General features: G+C 42.1%; 1 protein-coding gene across 1 annotated transcript in view; it reads right to left on the bottom strand.

The window, feature by feature from the left end:
- MTCL3 (MTCL family member 3) overlaps positions 1-15,463 on the bottom strand; it is a 31,330-nt gene extending 15,867 nt beyond the window's left edge. The window contains 4 exon segments of the mRNA XM_079970752.1: positions 8,315-8,473; positions 10,299-10,523; positions 11,657-12,694; positions 15,435-15,463. Coding sequence (XP_079826878.1) covers positions 8,315-8,473; positions 10,299-10,523; positions 11,657-12,616 — 1,344 coding nt within the window. The 5' untranslated portion in view covers positions 12,617-12,694; positions 15,435-15,463.
- Positions 15,464-23,033: the final 7,570 nt, after the last annotated feature.

Genomic DNA, 23,033 nt, shown 5'->3' with positions numbered 1-23,033 from the left:
ATGATATTACCAGGGCAGGGAGAATGCTTAACCCATGTTAAAAGGCATAAGATTAATCTGCATGAGGTATTCTTGAAAATCCTCCCCAACATACCCTGCTCCTTCCAAATGGAAATGTTCTCAAGACATGATCTTTAGTGCTATGAAACTATCAAGACGTCCAAGTTTCCAGCTGGTAGGAATTCTCATCTCTGAACATTTTCAGTGCAAAAAGAGGCCCTGGTGCACTGACACTGTTATAATTATTACACTGAATCATATTATCGAGGATGCAAACTGCTGATATCTATTCAAATTAAAGGTGTAGTCAAACCTCTAGCATGGTATTTTTCTGGTAACTGAGCTTCCAGGACAGTCACTATCAATCAGGCTTTAAATGAACCTAAGTTTCTCTTTATTCTAGGCAAGCAGAATGGCAGCATGTGCTCAGCAAATACCTCCTAAGCTTGATGGCCAGCCATCTGAAACCTAAAGCAGGGAAGTCATTAGAGAGAAGTTTCAACTAAAATTATCTCTCAGGCTTCTCTATATGACAACTATCATGCATTTAGCATTTCATTATAATTCAAGACAAGAGGGAAAAGACCCTGGAATCTAAATGGGTGGTTCAAATGTTAGTAAATAGTTCCATCTAGGGTTGGTACAGGGAACCACTGGCCCTCCAGATGTTGTTGAACTACAGCTCCCATCATCCATTGGCCATGCTTGCTAAGGCTGTATGGAAGAAGTACCGGTAATATCTGATCTCACACAACTGCAGATACAGCTAACATTTCCTAGAGAGCGGCTTCATATGAGGGGATCAGTGAAACATCTGCAGCTTGTGCATATTAACAGCGAGTTAAGCACAGCTGTACTTGTAGAAACACTTGGTCAGCCATTACTTCCACCCTAGCCCCTGGATCTTTTCTGGCACCATTTGAATCAGCCGTAAATGTTTCCCAAAGGATAGAAGTTTGATGCTCCTACCAGGTGTAACTATAGTAGGCTACTCATATATTAGGAAGAACCAACAAAAAAATAGAACAAATTTCCACCTTTATAATTTCCAAGCATGGCATATTCCCTCATACTCACTCAAAAACTAGTGAGAGTCTACCAAAGTTTGCCTTTGGTACATAATACCGGTCTTGAAATACCTACATTGACCATCCAAATGTTCCTGCTAGGTTGTGACACAAAAACTAGTGCTCAGCCTGCAAAGGAGAGGCTTATAGTTCATGGACTTGGTATATAATCCAGTATTGCTACTAGCTTCAACATTCCCATAGGCCATGAAGGCTTTTACATCAAAGTGTGCTGGCTCTACACAGAGCCCTGCTTTAGCAAAGAGTAAGGGTGATTTTCCTTGTGTTAGCCTTTTTATTATAAATATATATATTACTAAAACAGGATTATCAAAAAAGGAGAAAAAGTAAGGCGGGATAAACATGACAAAGTCCCTAGAAGTAAAATTCATGTCCCAACATTTTAATCTAAAAGCAAGCAGAGCACTGAAATGCCAGAGAATGATGATGACCTTTTCTTCCCATCTCAGTCTCTACAGCAGCCTTCCTCTCTCTCCCCTCTTGCGCATGTAACCCTGGTTACTATCGCTGTTCAGGAATTCAAGCTTGCACAGCAAGATCAAGTCTGAGCTGATGTTTCTCTGACACAGGCTCACAGATAACACTGTCAAACAGATTGTCTTTCAAAACACATCCATGAGAAAACAGCACATGGTTCACTAAACTCACTTCGCTGGTTACACAATGGTTTTCCTCTGGAGACTTTGATTCTATGTAAAATGGCTTAATACAAGGTACCATCTGGGATCTCTCACAACCTGCCTAGACTCAAGGCAACCCCCCTAGAAAAACCAGGTGTAAGTTTCACAAGCAGGCATGTAACACACTGAGGATAACAAGCCTTGAGGATAACAAGCCCTGGCAGTGAAACCAATGAGATATTATATCCTTATTTACTTTAACCTTCTTTGCAAGTCCCTTCTTTGCAAGCTTTTTATTTATTCCCTGTTGTGCACTTGTTGAAGCCTCATAAAAATTGCCTTGCTACTTGGAGGGCTGAAAGGGGGGGGGGGTGTATTTTTTCTTACACTGACCCATACATAGGTGCAACACAGTATTGTCCTTCCTATGTGTATCTGTCTGAACAGGTGATTGGGGCTACTCATCATCTCAACACAGCCCCAGAGTATCTCTGCCATGAAGATGCTGAAGGCTCAAAAGTTCCTGCTTGTTGAGATAATCTTTTTTCAGTTTCATCTGATTATCTGAGATTCTTTAAATGAAGATGTTGCGGATTGAACAGGCTAATGATACATTATATGCAAATATCTGAAACAGAAAGAAAGGAAAACAGGGGGGAAAGCAGCTTGGTAGAGCACAGTTAGCTGTGGAGAAGAAGGAAGAGAAGGTATATGCAACCCCTTTGTGTTCCACTTTTGCTCTCATGTTTAGAGGTGTTTAGGTGAATATGTACCTATATTTCTCCAAACAATCCAGCTGGGCTTTGAGGTCAGTTGGTGAGGACCTTTTGAAGGTACCACAATTGACAGAGAAAGAAAAATAGTCAATGACTCTGCAAACAGGGCCTTCTCTGCATTAGCAGATGTGGAATTCTAGGCCCATCAACTTTGGTCACCTCCTGATCTGTTCAGTTCCAGTGACAACTGAAAACTCCCCCACTTCCTGCAGCCCTTTGGATATTAATATGTCCGGATCGAAGGCCTGTAATACATTTTTAAAAACCAGAATCTATAAAAAGTATTCATTTTATCTATTTATATTTATTTGTTGCAACCTGCTCCAAGATCATACATGATGTGGGGTAGGCTATAAATCTTATATATAATAAAACAGAATACAGTATGTGCATAGAACATGGGAAAGAGAGTATGGTAGGAGAGGTCATTTGACGTGCCACAGCAGCCAGCAGGGAAATAGTTAAGCACCCCACCATCACTTTTCAGTTCAAACCCCCTCCCAATGCTGCTTTTCTTAAAAACACATAAACAGCCTGTTATGTGCATTTCCATAAAACATGTAGTTAGGCCCATGTGCAAGGAATGCAATATACTGCTGAGCTATGTACAAAAGTATTTCTTCTCTTCTAAGGCCCTGAAATATGTTGGCAAGTATTGCAGGGATCTGTGATATCAGGATTCTTTTGCACACTGACTCCCATCTCTCACATATACCATGGAAATGATTTTTGTTTTTTTAAAAAACCTGCAATGTCATTAGCAGCTATACAAGCAGAAATAATCAGAAAACTATTCATGATTTTGAGCAGTTCTTAGTAACTAAATATAAGAAGAAGAGGAGGAGTTTGGATTTGATATCCCGCCTTTCACTCCCTTTAAGGAGTCTCAAAGCGGCTAACATTCTCCTTTCCCTTCCTCCCCCACAACAAACACTCTGTGAGGTGAGTGGGGCTGAGAGACTTCAAAGAAGTGTGACTGGGCCAAGGTCACCCAGCAGCTGCATGTATAATTTTGGATACTACATTTTAAACAGGGTAAAATATACATCTCTGGATCCCGGTTGAATAATTAATCATTATGGGTTGTATCCATCTAAGTTTTACTCAGGATAGACCTAATGGGCCTAAGTTTGTGATGTTCATTAATCTGAATGAGCCTACTTGAGTAGGACTAAGGGACACGGGTGGCGCTGTGGGTTAAACCACAGAGCCTAGGGCTTGCCGATCAGAAGGTTGGTGGTTCGAATCTCCGCGACGGGGTGAGCTCCTGTTGCTCGGTCCCTGCTCCTGCCAACCTAGCAGTTCGGAAGCACGTCAAAGTGCAAGTAGATAAATAGGTACTGCTCAGGCAGGAAGGTAAACGGCATTTCCATGCGCTGCTCTGGTTCACCAGAAGCGGCTTAGTCATGCTGGCCACATGACCTGGAAGCTGTACGCCAGCTCCCTCGGCCAATAAAGCGAGATGGGTGCCACAACCCCAGAATCATCCGCGACTGGACCTAATGGTCGGGGGTCCCTTTACCTTTACTTGAGTAGGACTAGCATTGGATACAACTCACTGTTGGCCAGCCTTGCACTTATTCCACTCCTGATCACAAGAGAAAAGAATAATGTCAAACCAACTACTTGGGCGTTATGCCACTCAGATGTTCCCTCTAAACCCCCCCCCCCATATGCTTGAGAAGGAAGTCCCATGAAGTTACCTATGAGTACTATAAAGCTGTATAACAAATGCATAACACCCCAAGAGATGAAGTCATATTTTTCCTCTTATTATGGAACCTCATGGGGTCTGTCATTCTTAATGAGGGTGTTAACAAGGGTGATTCCTTCAGCACCAAGGGAGCAGCTTATCTGCAACCACATCCCTTGTTCCCCAAAACAGGATTACAATATAGTAGTGTAAGCATTCTCCAAAAGCCCAAGGTGAGATCCATTGCACACACTTTCTAATCCACCTAGGATACCCATGGCTGGATTCTCACTAAAACATAACAGGAATATATGAAGAAGCTGCTTTATTCAGAGTCAGACCACTGGCTCATCTAGCTCAGTATTGTCTTTACTGAGAGGGGGGGTTTTCATAGCTCTGTATGGAGAGGAGATGTCAGAGGTAGAAACTTGGAACATCTGTGTGCAAGGCATGTCAACTGCAGGTCTTACTTACTGCCATCAACTTCATCAACATACCCAAACATAGCGCCTCCGGCAATGGCGGAATTCCTCTGATCGGGAGGAACTTGCTCCGTGGAATTCAGGGTCTGGCCGCCATGGCGAAGGCGGAGACCCACTAAAAATCACAGGCGGGAGAAGCCTGTGAACATGGGATTTGGCTGGCACCTTTTGTGCCTCCCCTACTCGCGGGGAGACCCAGTTTCGGGGATCCGGAGCGATGTGGGGTGAGCGGCGCGGTGCTTCGAATTGACTGCTTCTTTCACGGAGTGAAGCCGCATTGCTGTTGCCGGAGAGCGCTGACTTTTTCCTGTGGACAATTTGATTCTAAACAACTACCCGTGAGTAGAACGGAAAATTGGATTTTTAAATGTCTTAATTTGGCACTGAAACAGGGAGGTTTCAAACAGGAAGTCCGCCTTCCCCTTTTGTAAATAGATTGAAGCAAAGAATTTGCAAGCTAAAGTCTTGGAAAGTCCTATGTAAAGGATTAAACTTCCATCGGTTAAAATCATTAAACCCCCCCTTGGAGGCAGCAGAAGAGGGGGGAAATTTTGGACAGCGTAAGCCTGCAGGAGAGAGTGAAGAAAGTTGGATCACCACCGCTCTGAACCTGGAAATGGACTGCTAGTAAGACTGACGTTTTTGGGAAAGTTCATTGACTGTGACAGTTAAATAAGAGAAATACATTGTTTTCATTGTCTCCTTCTGCGTTTAAAAAGGAGTAAAAGTAGCTGAAAATTGAAACTAATTTTACTGCTTGAACTGTGCTTAAAAGGATTGATACAAACAGAAATTGTTTCCTTCTAGAGGGAGCCTTTGAAATTGTTACAAGAGTTGGGCTGGTGGAATCTCCAGCTGCAAGAGAAAACGGTGAGATTGACCTTGGATTGCTTGAGAATGTCGACAGAAGAAGCCTTAGTGATTGCACTATGCAAGATAAGTGAGTCATTGGAACAGCTCCACAAGAAGACAGATGTGATGAATATTAAAATTGATATTTTGGGACAAAAAGCGACTAATTTGGGACATCTACACAGAAACTATTCAGGAACCGATACAGGAATCTACTTTGACATGCCAAATGGTGGAGAAAGCGAGGGAGAGAGTTGTGGTTGTTGAACCTAAAGTAATACAAGTGGAGAGGGAGAGAGCCCCAGCCTTACAGAGGCAATTTGATGATTATAAGTTGTTGCCCTCTATGATTGAATTCAGAGAAAGTCATATTGGAACCCTGCTTGGACTGGAGAAGGAAAGTTGGATAGATCACCTCATGCAGGGATTTACTGACCTTTTGGATCTGGACCTGGGTCAGGAGGAAATTGGAGTTGTGAGGACCTGCAGATTTGGAGGGACTTTGAAACACGTCCTGAAATATCTTTTGGATTTTAGTTTTAACCACGGAGATGTGGATGACATGTCGAGAAGGAATAAAAACATTGTTAGGTTGGAGCTCCCCCGAGACCTACTCTTCAGCATCAAAGAAAGAAAATTAAGAACAAGATCAGCAGAAGACGAAGTAAAGTGTATGTATAAATACGAAGAAGACTTGCAGAAGGGACCTGGAAAAGAGTTAAGAGCCTTGGACAGAAGATCACCAGGTTGATGGACTATATGGAATTGACGGAAATGACTGGCAGAATCCGAGACCAGGGAGAAGAGACAGTGGAAGAAGATTGGGAAAAGTTTAAAGTTTATTTATAGAAATAGGGTAAAATTAATGAGTGTTAGAAAAATGTTGGAATTAAATTATATGGCCTTAGTAGAAGTGTTATAAGGAGTTAAGCATAAATAAGTATTATAGTATTAATGGAAATAAGGTTAAAATAAGTTAAGATATTTATATGACAGAAAATAGTTAAAGATGGAAAGGATTTGCTGAAACAATTAATAGAAGTGGAACACAAAAAGGGAGGTGAGAGGAAGTCGATGAAACAAGGGAATGAAAGATAAGGCATTGAAATGGTATGATGTATGTTTTTAAATTGCTTTTGTTCTGTTTTGTTTAGTTTAATGCGTTAATGTTGTGTGGTGTATTGTTTATATATTGTATTGTATTGTTTTTTCTTTCTTTTGTTTTCTTCTTCTTTTTTCTCCTTTTCTTTTTCTTCTTGTTTGTAAGGTTTAAAAGTAATAAATATTATTTTAAAAGTAAAAAAACATATTATGGAAACAACTTTTTCCGTATTCTATCACAGAAAAACAAAAACTGAGCATTCACTTCCTTCCCCCGACCCCCCAGGGTATTGCTAGTGTCAAGGTAAAACTTTGATTTTTATTTTCAGTGTGTGTTGTAGTCCGAGCATTGTTTACCTCTTATCACTCATAGGTTACCTGTTGACACTGCTATAAAGAGATCTATTGATAAGGAGGTAATAAATCACTCGGGCTGGAGTCGAAGTCGGCGTAAGCTAAAGCTTAGTGCCAGATCTCCCTGACCCTATGTTAGTCCAAGTTTTTAGCCAGGAATCAAAGCAGGCAATCAATCTCAGGAGCCGCTCCTTTAGGCATTTGTTGATGGGGGAGGCCAGCTTGGTCAGTAGCACAGCAACAAGCCAATAAAACAATAAAACGCTAACTAGGAAAAACAGGGACAGTGGTGAGGTGATAAGACAGCCAATAAATCATTAAAACTGTAAAATTAGAGTCCAGGAAGGCTAAAAAACCTACTTAAAATCTTAATTGAAGGCAGGCGAACCTGACTATGCTGCTATCTCCGTCGCCATCTTACCGGAACTTACGGGTTGTCCATTGACTATTCACCAGTTTTGTGCTAAAGAACTTAACTGAAGCAGATGAACTGGTAAGCAAAAAGAGCTCAACACTCTGCCATTTCGTTGGTATTATCAAAATCCAACAACTGTGATTCAACGGCAAGTTAATGAGCAATCAAGAGAAGACTGAAATCCCTCCAAATCAGGGTTCTCAATACTATTCATGATTTTTAAATACATCAATGATAGTAACCCCCCCCCCATAACATCCATTTATGTCTTGACTATTCCAGGTGAGAAATTTAGTGTTTGAGCCTCTCTCTTAAATTTCACAAAACATAACTGAATCACCATAACAAAGATAACAGCCAAAGAAATAGATCTCTGGTGAAATATGAATCCCATGTGGGACTTGTCAGAGCAAATGCTGAAGAAAATAATGCAAGAAAGATATTCAGGAGTTTTATCCTGGCAGAAGCAAGAAAGAGAAGTCAACTGCAGTCGTTAGTTACTGTACAATCCACATCTAAAGAGGCAAACTGCTATTCAAAGGCTGAATTTCATGACTCACAGGGAAAGCAACATGCGGTTGCTTATTCAGTAAAACAGCAACCACATGCAAAACCGGCTTGAAACCTCTTCATGTTTCAAACACTGTGGATGTTTTATTGCAGTTCAAATGAAATGCAGTGACTCAACAACTAAACCAACAGAAATGAGTTCACTTGCATGACAGACATCTCTCTCACAAAATGAAGAACTAGAAAAGATTGGACATTCAAAAGAAGCAGGATAGCAAAACTGGGCTGCAGCTGTAACTCTGTATGCAGGTTGCCCTCTTTCCATTAAGCACACCGACTGCTATTTAAACAGTTACGAAATTCAGGGTGGGGCAAAAACTTGCCATATTCCCCAATTCCCAAAGGAAAGGGGTGAGTACTGACCTCTTTCATCTTGTCAAGTTCATTCTGCAGAGCCTGCTTAGCAATCTCTACTTCGATTAGCTTCTGTCTTAGCTTGTCATTTTCATCTTCTGTGGTGGTGCGTTTTTCTTCCACATTTTCCAGCTCATGGTGAAGTCTCACTGAAACATCCTTCGCAACCTAAATGCAACAGTGTTTAAAACTTTAAATAAGCAGAAATTTATAGCAGAACTATGTTATATGAGTAGTCTGCCAACAAAAACTGAGTTGGTGTAGATAATTCTGAAGCTAGAGTAGCATTCTGACCAGTTAGGAGGTATATTTCCACTAAATATTCCTAATGGTAAGAGTTGTGTGACAGTGGAACAAATTGTATCACCAGGTGGTGGGATCTCCTGAGTATTTAAGCAGAGGCTGAGCAATTGTCTGTCAGGTTTGTTGTAGTTGCATCCTGCATTGAGTCTGGGGTTCAACCACATTCCCTCTAGATTCCCTTCCAATTCTATTAGTTACATAGAATCATAGAACTGCAGAGTTGGAAGGGACCACAAGGTTCAATTCCATTAGAAGTTGAATAAATTACTCTCCCCACCAAGGAGCCTAATTGAGGCTTAGTTCATGCAGTCCAATGTACTCCTAATTATTACATGGCTAAGAAGTGACTGGAACTCCCACATCAAATACCATCTCTCTCCATTAGAAGACTAGGCACAGCCCAACCAAAAGCTTTATTTGAAGCTGGGAGTCTTAGTTACATTCACTTTTCTTAGTAGAAATATCTCCTTCACACTAACATGAAAACTGGGGCTGTACCCCTTGGCTGATGAATCCAGTAATGCTTTAGAAATCAAGGTTACAAATTTTAATTGGGCAGGAAAAAAAATTAACTGGTATGTCTGAGTAGGGCACAAATTGTTCTAAAGATGTGTGGCTTCTGTATGCCACTGTAAAAGTGAATTCAATGAAAAATACTTAAGAAGGCTTTTACTTCTAACAATGAGGATTGTTCATAAAATTGTAATTCATCTGTTTTCCAAATTTACAGGCTTTGTCACTTTACACATTTACGTGGATTTTACTCACATCTTATCTTCATACCTTGAAAGATCAGGTTAATGGGTATGAAGATAAAAAACTGAAGATATGACAAAAAAATGAATATATTACAAAACAGTACATGTGGTGCTTTAAAATTGTAAAAACAAGCAGAAAAGGAACTATTAGACATCTTGGTGTAGACTTAGTATAACAACCATTAAAAGTAAAAATCTGTAAGATTCAATTTCATCTATCGGTACACAGCTCTATCTATTAACATTCAACTAGCCTTTTTAACATTTTGTTTAGCATGCTATTATATTTACAGTTTGATATCTTTTCAAAATCAATGATCACTTTCAATAGCCTTTCCCCCCAAACAAGCCTACATAAGATTGTGGCTTTAATCTTAGTTTCCCTAGTTACAGCAAGTCAAAGGAAAAATGATTGGCTGGAAACAACCCAGAAACCTGCTATTTACCAGAAAGCAGCAGGAGAGAATGACTCACTTGTTCTTATGGGAAACATAATTGTCTATGAAATACAGTTAATTAGAATACAGACTGTCTTTCAATCTAGGGATGAGAAAAGGTAGAAAACATACCACTGAAAATTTTAATATGGAAAGAGAATACAAATTTGACTAACTAGTCATAATGTAGGAGGAAAAGATCTAGGCCTCTAACGTAATTATATTATGTTGCGGTTTCTTTAAATCAAATGTGATTGCATCATCAAGGTTTGCATCACATATTTGTGAGATATACTGTAGTGTATCAACTACAAGGTTGGACACTTTTGTCTTCAAGACACATTTGCCCATTCAAATGGCCTCTGTAGAGCCTTGGGTAGCTTTATACAGAGGTCAATGAAACAACTGTCAAAGCAACAAAGCAACTTCTTAGCCTAAGTGTTCTTCCCCTCACGAGCTCCCTCTACCATTTGCCAATTTCTGACCCCATGGTACCTTTAGGTCTTGCTCCAAGCTACGTAGAAGTTCTCCATCAATTTCCCCAGTTTGTGCATAGCGGAGCCTCTTGCGCTCTGCTTTTCGAAGGCGATACTGGAGGATCCTGCAATTTTTATTGGCCCTCTCCAATTCATGGCGCATTTCCTGCAGTTGGCAGGCATCCTCTTCGAAGAAGCTGTCCCTCATCTCATCCATCTCAGTCCTCAGCTCGTCTATCTCATTCTGACACCCATTCAGACAGGACAGACAGAAATCCACCATACAAGGTTAGTTCACATAAATTAAAGTAATAAATAAATAAAAATTAAAGTAACCTTTAGTGCTATTACTAAAAGCAATAACAAACAGCACCTTCGGATAATCTACACATATTTTCGACAGATGTATCCATTGCTATCTTATGCCTGCCCCCATAATAGCTCTCATATGCCAACATGTATATTGGTAGGGAATCCATTAATAAATCATAAGTAAATGGTACTTATCCATTGTGGGGAGCAACAAGAAGTAAACAGAGCTGTATCTACTACAAGATACTCAGTTGACTTACTAAAAAGTAATGGCCCTAATATAGCCAATTCCATTCATTTCAATGGGTTTACTCTGAGTATGACTAACATTGGTTACAACCCATAGCACTTATCAGCTCTACAATGGCAAAGCAAGAGGCATGTTGGTCTTACCTATCTTATCACCACATAGTCATTCCTGATATGATAGTAGATAAATACTCAGGAGTTGCATACTAACTGTAAAGTGTAACTGTAATCTTAAGGAGACCTAGCATGCAATCCCTTCCCTAACAGGTGAAACAAATGGTAGCAGGAAAGAGCCATCTGATCTGAAAAGAATAATTACTTTAAACATTCCCTTAAGACATGTAAAGAGGATGCATTTGCACATGGCAAAATTTGGACTGCTTCACACATGAGAGGGGAAGAATGAACATAGATGCTCATTGTTTGGCATGTCAGCTATGAATGCTTTGTAGGGTCTGGCTGGGAAACTGCTATATTCTGACTGCTATTCCAAAAAGCTGAATTTATCAAATGCAAACAATCCAATGTTTGATCAGGGGTAGCACAGGTGGAGAACCAGAGCTTCCCCTCTCAGAAATGCAGCAGAATATAAACATTTTCCTTTTTGATGGGAGTAGGTGGAATGTAGCAGCTGCTCATATTTGTGTCAAAGTATGTCTCCTCCCCATTTTGTGCCTCCTCCCCATTTTGAAACCAGAAGGTTTAGCATCTATTGATTGATTGCTTTGTCTTCTACTAGTGGGGTTCTCCAGTTGAATTCCCCACTCCGGGCTGGCCCACATTCTTTCAGCCCTCCCCCCCCCCTTTTCTGCTCACCTTGAGAGTCTCATTCTCCTCCAGCAGTTTCTCCATCTCTTCCTGCAGCTCCTGCTGCTGCTGAGGGTTGAGGCTCAAGGCGCCTTCGGCGGCTCGGCTGCGCCCATTGCCCTCTTCCGCCCCAGCCAGCGCCATTGGCGACGGGGTCGACGAGGCAGGCTGAGGCTGCTTGGCGGCCGCGTCTTCGCCGTTCCCCGGGCTGCTGCCTTTGCTTTGCATCTGGGCCGCTGCCAGCCCCTTCCTGAGGTGGAACTGGATGAGCTCACTTTGCAGGCATCCTTCCTTCCAGTAGCCGCCGCCCTTCGCTGCTGCCGCGCAAGAGGCCGGAGGAGCCGGGGCTGCGTCCCCTCCGCCCTTCGGTAGAGGCCTGCCCGCTTTGCCTCGGCTCCAGCTCTTGGGTGGCGGCTGTGAGAGCGCGAAGGGGCCCTCCCTCTCCTCCTCCTCTCCAGCCGGCGTCTGCGGCTGCTCTCCAGCTCCGAGAGAGGCGAGCTCGGGGTCTCTGGGAGGCGCCTCCCGCTTGTCAGCCGCAGGCCTCGGCGCTGCCTTCGGGCAACCTCCTGCCGGGACCAGGGGCGTGGCGGCTTGAACTTCAGCACCATCCCCGGCCTGGACAGCTCCCAGCGGCGCCGCGCTCCTCGCTAGCGCAGGCTGTGCGGACGCCTTGTCCCCTCCCACTCCGCCTCCCTTCGCCCGGCCCGCTTTCTGCCCGGGCGGCGGCTGCTGCTGCTGCGGTGGCGGCGGCGACTGCCGGGCGGAGCTTCCTTTGGAGGCAGCGGCTGCAGCAGCCGTCGCGGAGCGGGGTGAGCTAGCAGCCGGGGAGGGCTGGCGGACGGGGGAATCCTTGGGTCTGCCTGGAGAGGATGCTCGCTGCTGCTGCTGCTTGTTTCGGCTGCTGCTCCCCTCTGGATGCAGGCGAGGAGAGGCGGTAGCAGCAGCGCCTCCGCTAGGCGGCTGGCTCATGGCTGATGCTATCTCCCAGGCGTCGCAGAAAGGTCCGGCCCCGCAAGGGTCATCGTCCCTCCCTAGCTGCCCTTCGAGCTGGGGAAAGAGGCACACACAGAGCGCTCGTTAATGACTCAGCAGCCCATCACCAAGCCGGCCTGCTCGCCACAATGGGAACCGAGGGCCTCCAAGAAAGAGGGCGGAGTTGGAAGCGGCGCCACGAGGTTTGCGAAAAGTCCCAGGCGCAAAAAGTATCGCGCTCTTCTCCAAGGCAGAGTCGTCACCTGGGGGGGTTGCTTTGAGAGCACTCCAGCTTTGCAGAAAAAACATTTGCTATTCCGGGAAGGGGAGCCTTTTCGACTGCTAATTTTCTGGTTCCAAACGCTCAAAATCACCTCATCCGGACTATTCCTCAAAGAATTAGTTCGTCTAATCACTTGGTCCTAAGTACTTCTAGAGGGCAGTGGGGCTGGTTCCATATAGTCGTTTTAAAATGGGTCATCCAGCCTTTCTCATCCCAAATTCCATGCTTGCTTTTATTGCACTTTGTGCTAGTTAACCCACAACTCTGTAAAAGGGGTAATGAAAGGTTCTCAGTAGCTACTATCTTACTAGTACACTATCTTACTAGTGTACTATCAAACCATACAAACAAGCTGGGGGAGCTGTTCACTGGGTGAGCTTTGGCCTTGTTCTGATTGGCTGACACAAGTTTGTGTGCTCATTCAATGCTGAACAACAGGCATTGTACACCCCACCATTATTTCACTTTATAGTGGCTATTCCCTTTACCCTGAGCCCCAATAATAAATGTGGGTGTCTATGGCTGCAATCCTATACACACTTGCCTAGGAAGAAGACATGGACCAGATTTCACTGCATGTTTGTTCACATTCATCCCTGTCTAACCCTCTCTTCCTCCCCTCCCTCTACTGTCTTCCTTGCAAATTTAAATTGCAGGCCACTTCCTTTGTAGCTTCTGTATTACTCCAGGTACGTTGGTGGTAAATAATAAGGGAACAGTCGGAAACAATAAGATGCAAAACTACTGCTGAAGCCACACAAGGTTTGAATCTGTACATGGGAGCCAACCCATCCAAAATATACTCTTGACTTCTTCAAAAGAAGAAATAGTTCAGCCCTGTATACCTGAAGGAGTGTCTCCCCTCCCATTGTTCGGCCCGCTGTTCAACACTGAGATCCAATGAGGTTACAGGGAACCAGGCATAGGACCTTCTCAGTAGTTGCATCCACCCTGTGGAACACCCTTCCATCAGATATCAAGGAAATAAACAACTACAGTATTTGACTTTTAGAAGACATCTGAAGGCAGCTCTGTATAGGGAAGTTTCTAATGTTTGACGGAAGCTGCCCAGAGTGGCTGGGGCAACCCAGTCAGATGGGCAGGATATAATTATAATAATAATACTATAATTATTATTGAGAACCTCTGGACTTGGAACTCAAAACCAGGATCTCCAAGGTGAGAATGAAATCATGTTCCAAGTTACAACTAAAACATACTTATAATCATGTAAAACAAATCTAGTTGTTCAGTAAAGCACTTTAATTTCTTCCTCCTCAACCCTGTCCAACCCCACAAACACTTCTGTATTTCTTTTTTGTTCTCCAAGTGTAGGGAATTTTATTAGAATTGCTGAACTTCCCTTCTAACTTCCAGCTATGTGCATTCAAATGCTAAAGACTATTTTTCTACAAAGGGTGTGTTTTAGCTGAAATACAGACACTTTTGTATTTCTAATCTACATTTTTAAATGGAAAGAATGGGCAAAATATATAGTATAATGGTAGATCTCAAAGTTATTATTAATCCAGAAAAGTATAACCTCAATTTGCAATATTAATCTCAACAGCACCTTATGACAATTATTACAAACTAAGCATAATATACCGGTATATGTGCATGAAGAGAGAGGGTGACCAAGAAAGTTTTACATGAGACGATGAAATAGACAAGGTCTGTTGCCAGATTTTAGCAGTCTATATATGCCAGAAAAACACTAGATTATCTAATTATTTGCTTAGGTGCCAATGCTGCAGATTCTTATTTTAGATGAAGTACTTAAAAGAAGTGAAATATTATTAATTTATTATAATGCAGGCAACTACAATATATCAAATGGGAGAAGATCAGTCCACCACCCACATTTTATTAGAGTGAATAAAATAAAATAACCACCTTCTGAATTCTAGAATTCCCAAGTGTAGATGGGATTGCAGCCTAAATTAGTAAATGTTTTACATTCTATTAATCTAAAGTCTGCAGGTTGCCAAATGTTAGCAATTATTTGAAATCACTGTTTCTCAAACACTTCATCTTCAATCTGAAATTCAAATTGGTTTTACTGAATGAAACTTCAGATTCTCAAAACAAAGCAAAAACCAAAACGCTACACAATAACCTTCAAGAGTTTGGATATACCTATAGGGATATATATATATATATATATATATATATATAAAACCTACAGTCCTTCACATTTACAACCTCCTCCCACCTCCAAGTTGCATTGCAGCAGAGTCATCACTTTTACCAAGGACATCCTATGACCTCCTTCAAGTCTTCAATTGCAGCAGCGTTTGATACGCTCTCTATACAAACTTCATATCCCATTTAAAAAAATAAAATAAAGTTACAATCAAAACCAAGAATCTCTCCCCCCCCCCTAGATCTCTGGGACATCGTCACGTGGTTTCAGAGAGGTGGCAGAATGTTGCGCCTCTGCAGATTTCCATGTTAAAGCAAGGGGGGTGGGGAGCGGAAGAGAGAGAAACAAAGAAGGAATTCCATACTTCACCATTTAGCATAGGCTACCTTGAAAACAGCCAGCAGCTCAGAGGCGGCTCTATTTGTTCACTTATCTCCACCCCCCGCCGCCCCCAGCAACGGTCTATTTCCAGCGTGTCGAGATTTCGAAGCTCTTTTTGAACTTTTATCCAGGTTTCGGCAGGCGGAGAGTCTGCACGCACTCTCTCTACAAAGGATCAAGGCTTTGTTAAGTTGCCCTGCTGTGCGATTGCCCTTTTTCTTTGCGAACAATGGCTCCCGCCGGCATCAGCGTTACTTACCCCCCACTTGGTGTCCTCTTAGGCTGGCTAAACTGCACACGCCCACGGATGCACGAGGTACCAAGCGGAGCCAGAGCTGCTCGGGATAATGCAGCAATATTCATGAGCTGACCTCATTGGGCCCCGGAAAGGGAGAGCGGGTGGGGGGTGGGGAGAGGAGGGAGGGAGGGGAGAGAGAAAGAGAGAGAAGAAAGATCAAAAGAGAAGAGCCACGCCCGGGCAGGCCTCAGGGCTCCATTGCACCTCGTATTATCGGCACGGGGTAGAATTGGATTACAGCTCTCTGAGTAGGAAGGAGGCAAAAGACATGGAAAGTTTCCCTTCGAAATTCAGTCCAGAGAAACAGTCGATTGTGATCAAATATTTATTCTTCTTTGAAGTCCGGATGTGCGGAGTGCACAGTGATGTCAGGCGCTTTTTGATGTTGCAGCAGCATCAGCATAATGACAACTGGGCTCTCCTTTGTTCTTTGGCTCCAGTGGCTGTTTGACTTGCATTTCAGTCAGTCTCAAGGAATCGGAGACAAAGACAGACTATAACCATGTTGCTCCGCTGCCTGTGGCTTCACTTACTCTGGATTCTCTTTTGTGAAAACTTAAAAAGGCTGACTATCACGAGTAAAGGCCTAATACCGTTTACCAAACGTGGTTTTAATTACTTGGTGTAAATTTACATCAAATTCTCTTGTAGTTTCAAAACTATGTATGCACGTGTTAGGGTTCAGAGATAGTTCTTTCTTTAAAGCCGATAAAATCCCCTGAAATATGGATTGTCTGTTTCTTGCCTCTTGAAATCACCAATAGTAGATCCTGCATATTCTGTACAACACAATTTTCTTCTATCTATTGTGTAATCCTTAGACATCTTCTAGAAGAAGAATGCTGAATGTGGTTGGGCTAAACTTCACTGCATAAAGTTTTGTCTATTTTTGTGTAGTGCCATCAGTGGAAGGCAGTTCACACAAATGTAAACAGGTACCTGATAGTTTAGGATTAGAGGACTAAAATCTTTTTTGTCTGGTGAATCAAACTGGTAGGTCTTAAGATTGTTGACCTGATGAGGAATTTTACTTTGGGTGATCTTTGGCTTGGGTAGTAGATGGTCATATGGAATAAAGGAACACAAAAGAGAAAGGGCTTTTGCATTTTGTTTAAAGGGTTTAAGTTGTATGAATGGAATCTCCAGCCTTGGGCCAGTTCATGCAAGAATGGAGGTTTTTGACCTTACACATTTGAAAACAATTTGTTTATGCCTGTGTTCCAATAATTATTGGAGTACAGTGGTACCTCGGGTTAAGAACTTAATTCGTTCCGGAGGTCCGTTCTCAACCTGAAACTGTTCTTAACCTGAGGTACTACTTTAGCTAATGGGGCCTCCCGCTACCACCACCCTGCAATTTCTGTTCTCATCCTGAAGCAAAGTTCTTAACCCAAGGTACTATTTCTGTGTTAGCAGAGTCTGTAACCTGAAGCGTCTGTAACCTGAAGCATCTGTAACCTGAGGTACCACTGTACTTGATATATGGAGCAGTAAACAGGGCCATAGCTAACAGGGGCTAGCTGGGGTCTCAGCCCTGGGTGAAGCCTCTAGAAACACGCATGGGGCGTGTGACAAATGGGGTCTTTGCCCCAGGTGATAGAAAGCCTAGTTTCAGCCCTGCAGTAAATGATGAATTGGTAGGTCCAATCTTTGATTTGTAGAAAATACTTATGGTAAGTCAACTAAATAAGATTATATACAAATAATAATTCCAGCATGGCTGGAATCCTCATCCCAGTCTCCCAGTGAGGCCTTGGAAGCTTGGTTTGCACCACAACAGGGTTCAGCACTAGACAGCTCCCATGGAAGAGGTTTGGCACTGTCCAACCCCACCAGCTGGTGGCGAGTAGAATGATGAACTGATCCGGTCCTACTGCAATGCCAACCCATACTCAACCTGCCACAGTCAATAAAGATTTGGCCTGATTTCATCCCAACCTTTCTGTCTCGTCATTTGCAAATCTGGGTCACAGAATGCACCTACCGAGGCAATAAAGTATTGACTCATAAAATGATTCCTTTTACAAATAACAAAGTATTTTCCACCTGTGAGTTCCAGTATTTTTGAGAGTAAAGGTTCTTATAAAGTCTTAGATGAGCCAGATGTTTGCATAGACTGGTGACCATGCTTGTGCTTCAATATTCGAAGAGGAAATAAAATCATGCCACATGGTCAAAAAAGAGAAAGGTCACCTGAGTTCTGTCCTTTAGATACTTTTAGTTTATGAGATATATTTTCAAGGAGGGCAATTTGCCAAAACTAATTCTGTCCCATTTTCTAATGTTCCTTTTTCACCTGCAATACCTTCTTGTGTTATAGGACTGTCTTTTTCAGCTATTTACTGCCATGTGCTAAATTTTAAATGCCAGGAATGAACTGTTTGCTGGCATGCCACTCCAAATGGTGATCTGTGAATGATTTTTCTATGTCTTCCAGCATTCTAATTCCCCCACCTGTGTTCAGTTTACCGCAAGAAATATAAGGTTCAGAAGCTTCTGTGTTTAACTTTGCACTTTATGAATCACTAAAGATTTGGGCTCTTTATATATTATTCCCAGAATCAGTAAAGATGGGCTAATTCTTTCTGTTTGGGTGAGTTTCATGCTTGACAGATTTAAGCATGTTAATTTTAGTTTTCTTACTTTTATATCCTGTCTTTCTTTGATTATGGAGCTCATGGTGGTGTCTGTGTGACTTCCTGGCAGTCAGCCATCAAGGCATGTCTTCCCATTCATTCAAATGGGACTTGCACAGGATATGTTCCAGGCAAGATTAATACTAGTGAGGGTGTTTGTAGGGTGGGGGTGAAGCAGTCGTTCTCATGCTTGATTTTGGCCTTGATTAAATGGTTGACCATCAGTATAATTCTGTATGAAGCAGAGGAATGTATCAATTGATTGATTTTAAAGCTGTTATCTAATTTCATTTCAATTTTGAAGCAGCTTGCAATGAAAATCAGGGAAATGTCATACAGCAGATAATAAAATTGCATGTGAATAGCTTAGAGCTACCTTGAAAAAGATTGTCAGTAAAAACAAAGCATGGTAATAAATTAAATTAGCATATCACAGATTCAGGGATGAATTAATCTTCTATGCCTTTTTGAGGGTATCCTGTTCATTCCTTTAAAACTAAACAAACTGAAGGTAAAACTGAAGAACAGCAGCATGTAATTGCAGGAAGCTCTCATTCTACAAAAGGTGGAAGGGGGAATACTCTTCCCTTTTCTCAGCTGCTCTCTCCTCCCTCCATAATATAAGGGATAAAATGAAAGCCATGCAGCCCGTGCCCCCTTAAGAGGTTAGGGCTTGTTGATGGAGTGACATGCTACCAGGGTAACCATGGAAACTAGACTCACTCGCACAAAAACTGCTTCCCAAGCAGTCCAGAATGTGTGTGCATGTGTAAAAAAAGAGAGAAGAGAAGCTATTGTACTTGTGAGGGTAGCAAATTGGATCCCTTTCCCATACATTTCACCCAAACTCCTTAAAGCAGTATTGGTGTGAAAGCCAAAAGGTAGTCACAGTAATCACCCAAATGTGTTTACAGCATTGGAACAAAACATCAGTTGAGTATTTTGTTGCACTCAACTTGCAAAATGCTCTCTGAATTAATATTTTATCAGCTAATTAGTATTTTCCTTCTGGGCACTACTTCTGATCCATGTAAACGAACTTAATATAACTGCAGTATATCAGACTGGCAACAATAACCGATATAAGGAAGAGGAACTCTCGGCCATCCCAGATCTTGATGCATTGGTCTAGCACCAATCTCTAAAATCCCAGTACCCAGTATAATCAACCACATGAATCGGAGAGGGGGGATGCACCTCAAAATATTTTAGAAAGCCAAAGCTCTAGAAATCATTTAGAACTAAGATCTCTCATTTCGAACTGTTTTCGCACATGACATTAAGAATCACCACTGCCAGTGATGTAAGGTAAAGGTAAAGGACCCCTGGATGGTTAAGTCCAGTCAAAGGCGACTATGGGGTTGCAGCACTCATCTCACTTTCAGGCCGAGGGAGCTGGTGTTTGTCTGCAGACAGCTTTCCGGGTCATGTGGCCAGCATGACTAAACCGCTTCTGGCGCAATGGGACACTGTGACAGAAACCAGAGTGCATAGAAATGCCATTTGCCTTCCCACTGCAGCGGTACCTTTTTATCTACTTGCACTGGTCTGCTTCTGAACTGCTAGGTTGGCAGAAGCTGGGACAGAGCAATGGGAGCTCAGTCTGTTGCAGGGATTCAAACCACCGACCTTCCGATTGGCAAGCCCAAGAGGCTCAGTGGTTTAGACCACAGCGCCGCCCATGTCTCCTACCAGTGTTGTAGGTTTTAGTTTCACCTAATGGACCTACTTAGGTTGAAAACTGATTGAAATCTGGTGTGTTTAAATTATTATTATTTTATTTATTGGATTTATATACTGCTCTTTATCTAAAGATCTCAGGGCGACTCACAAGATAAAATGTGGGACAGAGTCCCTCCTGCATAAAGAAGCTATCTTAAATGGGCTTTGTATTTTACAACATTGAGGGAGATAGAGTAAAAATTCCTCTGATGCCACCAAGCCAGTCTTTCAAGAGAGCAGGAAATATCAGAAGATTTCATTTAAAACACTATTCTCAAGATGAAATCCATTGATCCACCTTGAACTAAGCCATTCTACCTAGTGATGTTTCTTTATTGGTAATTTCTTCCATTAGGTCTCTTTTACGCTATTATAATATTCTGTCCACTATGTAATAGGTTTTAGGATATTAAAAATGCATGGCAGCTTTATGATTTCTCTTAGCGGTCATTGCTCTATCATCTCTACTGCTGGAAGAGGCAGAATTTGTTTGAGGCCTTCACTGCTAAGGCCTATGTAGAATGATTTTTCTGTGGGAAGTTATTTGCTGCCTCAGTAACATTGTGGGCAAAGTGACAATGAAAAATATTTTCCTTTGTCTTGTCCACATAAACTGCTTGGAGAAGCTCTAGTTCTGACAGCAAAAATAGGTTGGCACACCTGTATTTTTAAAGGCATAAGCAGAATGGATTGCAACTGTATAAAATGAGATTATTTCCTCGCCTCTGTTTAGTTCTCCTTTGCAACCTTGTAAACAAGATAACTTTCCCACACTGCTTTAATCACACAGTTAATAAAGAGGAGCCAAGGTTGGTTAGTTTTTCAGAAAATAAGAATTTTTAAAAAAGTAACGTGTCAGGAAAATAAATTAGGCCGAAGTACACATGCATATGTAGTAACTCCAGTCACCAGCATTAAAAGCCAGGAATTTTAATTTAAGCAAGCATCTTCTATACATGTGTGATGACTAATGAAGCTAACAGTTTAGTAAAAAAAACTAGAAAAAGGCAATCCCAAATGTGAGAAATGATCATGTTGCTTTTTCACATAATCCACAATCCTGCAATTGCTAGACAACCTTAGATGGCTGATCGCCGAAGAATTGATGCTTTTGAATTATGGTGCTGGAGGAGACTCTTGAAAGTCCCATGGACTGCAAGAAGATCAAACCTCTCCATTCTTAAGGAAATCAGCCCTGAGTGCTCACTGGAAGGACAGATCATGAAGCTGAGGCTCCAATACTTTGGCCACCTCATGAGAAGAGAAGACTCCCTGGAAAAGACCCTGATGTTGGGGAAGATGGAGGGCACAAGGAGAAGGGGACGACAGAGGACGAGATGGCTGGACAGTGTTCTCGAAGCTACCAGCATGAGTCTGACCAAACTGCGGGAGGCAGTGGAAGACAGGAGTGCCTGGGGTGCTCTGGTCCATGGGGTCACGAAGAGTCGGACATGACTAAACGACTAAACAACAACAACAACATTGTTAGAACAGCTTGTGGTTAGGATGCTCGTAAGTAGGACAGCTTGAGGCTGGAGTATGGTTTATTCATAGGCTTCAGCAGGTATAGTACTTGCTTACACCTGTAACTGGGACAACTAGTGGTCAGGATGTTGCTTGCATCAGTATGTAAATGCATAGGAACATAGATCAAATAAGGAATAGGATAAACAAGAAGGGTGGGTGTCAAAATCAGAGTAATGGGAGATGTAAACAGGGGCGGGAATGTTAGCTGGGTAATTAGGCGGTCATGATAAGCTGTAAACCTTGTAGTACCAAGCTAATGGGGAGACAAGGGAGGGAATATAAGCTTGTGCTTTGTCAATTTGGGGTGTGCCTACTTTGGACACCAGCTCTTGCAAGAACATTTTGTAATCAATAAACCCTTTGCTCCTTCACCAATTTTGTTCAGATTTTATTTTGAGGATCTTAAGACCCACTTCTAACACCAAACAAACCATAGGTTGTGGGCGGGCTTGGGCTGAGGCCTGAAAACAAACTGTTTTTAAAGCATGTTTAAGAATACAGCTTCAAACTTTTTTAAAAAATCACATCTGAGGGGAAAACATTTTTCATTTTTAAATTCTCCTTCCTATCATAATACTTTGAATCCACACATTTACACAAAGGAAAGGGGGTAGAGGTTGACTGGGCAGGCACTAAATAAATTTGGATGTTCTGTTATTAGTTATATAGGAATATAAATAATACCACTATAACCTCTTTTTAGTTATAAAGGGATTACATATGTATGTTTGATGGGACAAAGGGATGATAACTGCCTCTTAGAAGGACTAGTAGCCACCCTAGGGTGCGCATTGCCTGGTCATTGTGGTTGCAGCACTGCCGTTGGAGGGGAGCTCAGAACCCTTGGAAGGTGGATGTGGCCACAAAAAGTTAACTTTTTGTGCTTGCTCAGGGTGGCTTGGTAATGCATCAGATGGGCGGGATAGAAATAATAATAATAATAATAATAATAATAATAATAATAATAATATAATTATAATTATAATTATAATTAAGCCCTGATCAGATTTGAGCATGTGAACTTGTTTCGTCCATATGGAGTTCATCTGTCAGGAAGTGGCCAAGATGTCTGGAGAGATCTTTGTTCAGGCCTTCTGGATTGGCTACAGAGGTTGGTTGGGCTGGCAGAACAAGGACCATGGTAGGATCCCACCCAGGGTGAATTACTATAAGGGGGCAGCAACTGGGGGTTACAGATGAGAAGAGTCTGTTAAAAGAGAAAAAAAGAAAAGAAACCAAAACAGATTTGTGTGAATACACTTCCCACAATCATCTGCACTTCAATTATCTGTACTTAAATAGCAGACTGGTTAAACTGGTTGCCACCATTCCCGGAGTTGTTTTTTTGCTAAGCAGAGCACATATCCAAGTGAACAAGATGAAATTGTAATGCTGTGCAAATATGTATATTTGTCCTGCAT

Source organism: Podarcis cretensis, assembly GCF_951804945.1.
Source record: "Podarcis cretensis genome assembly, chromosome: 3".
Classification (NCBI taxonomy): Eukaryota; Metazoa; Chordata; class Lepidosauria; order Squamata; family Lacertidae; genus Podarcis; species Podarcis cretensis.
Note: the sequence above shows the minus strand (reverse complement) of the source record. Positions and strands in the feature narration are given on the sequence as shown.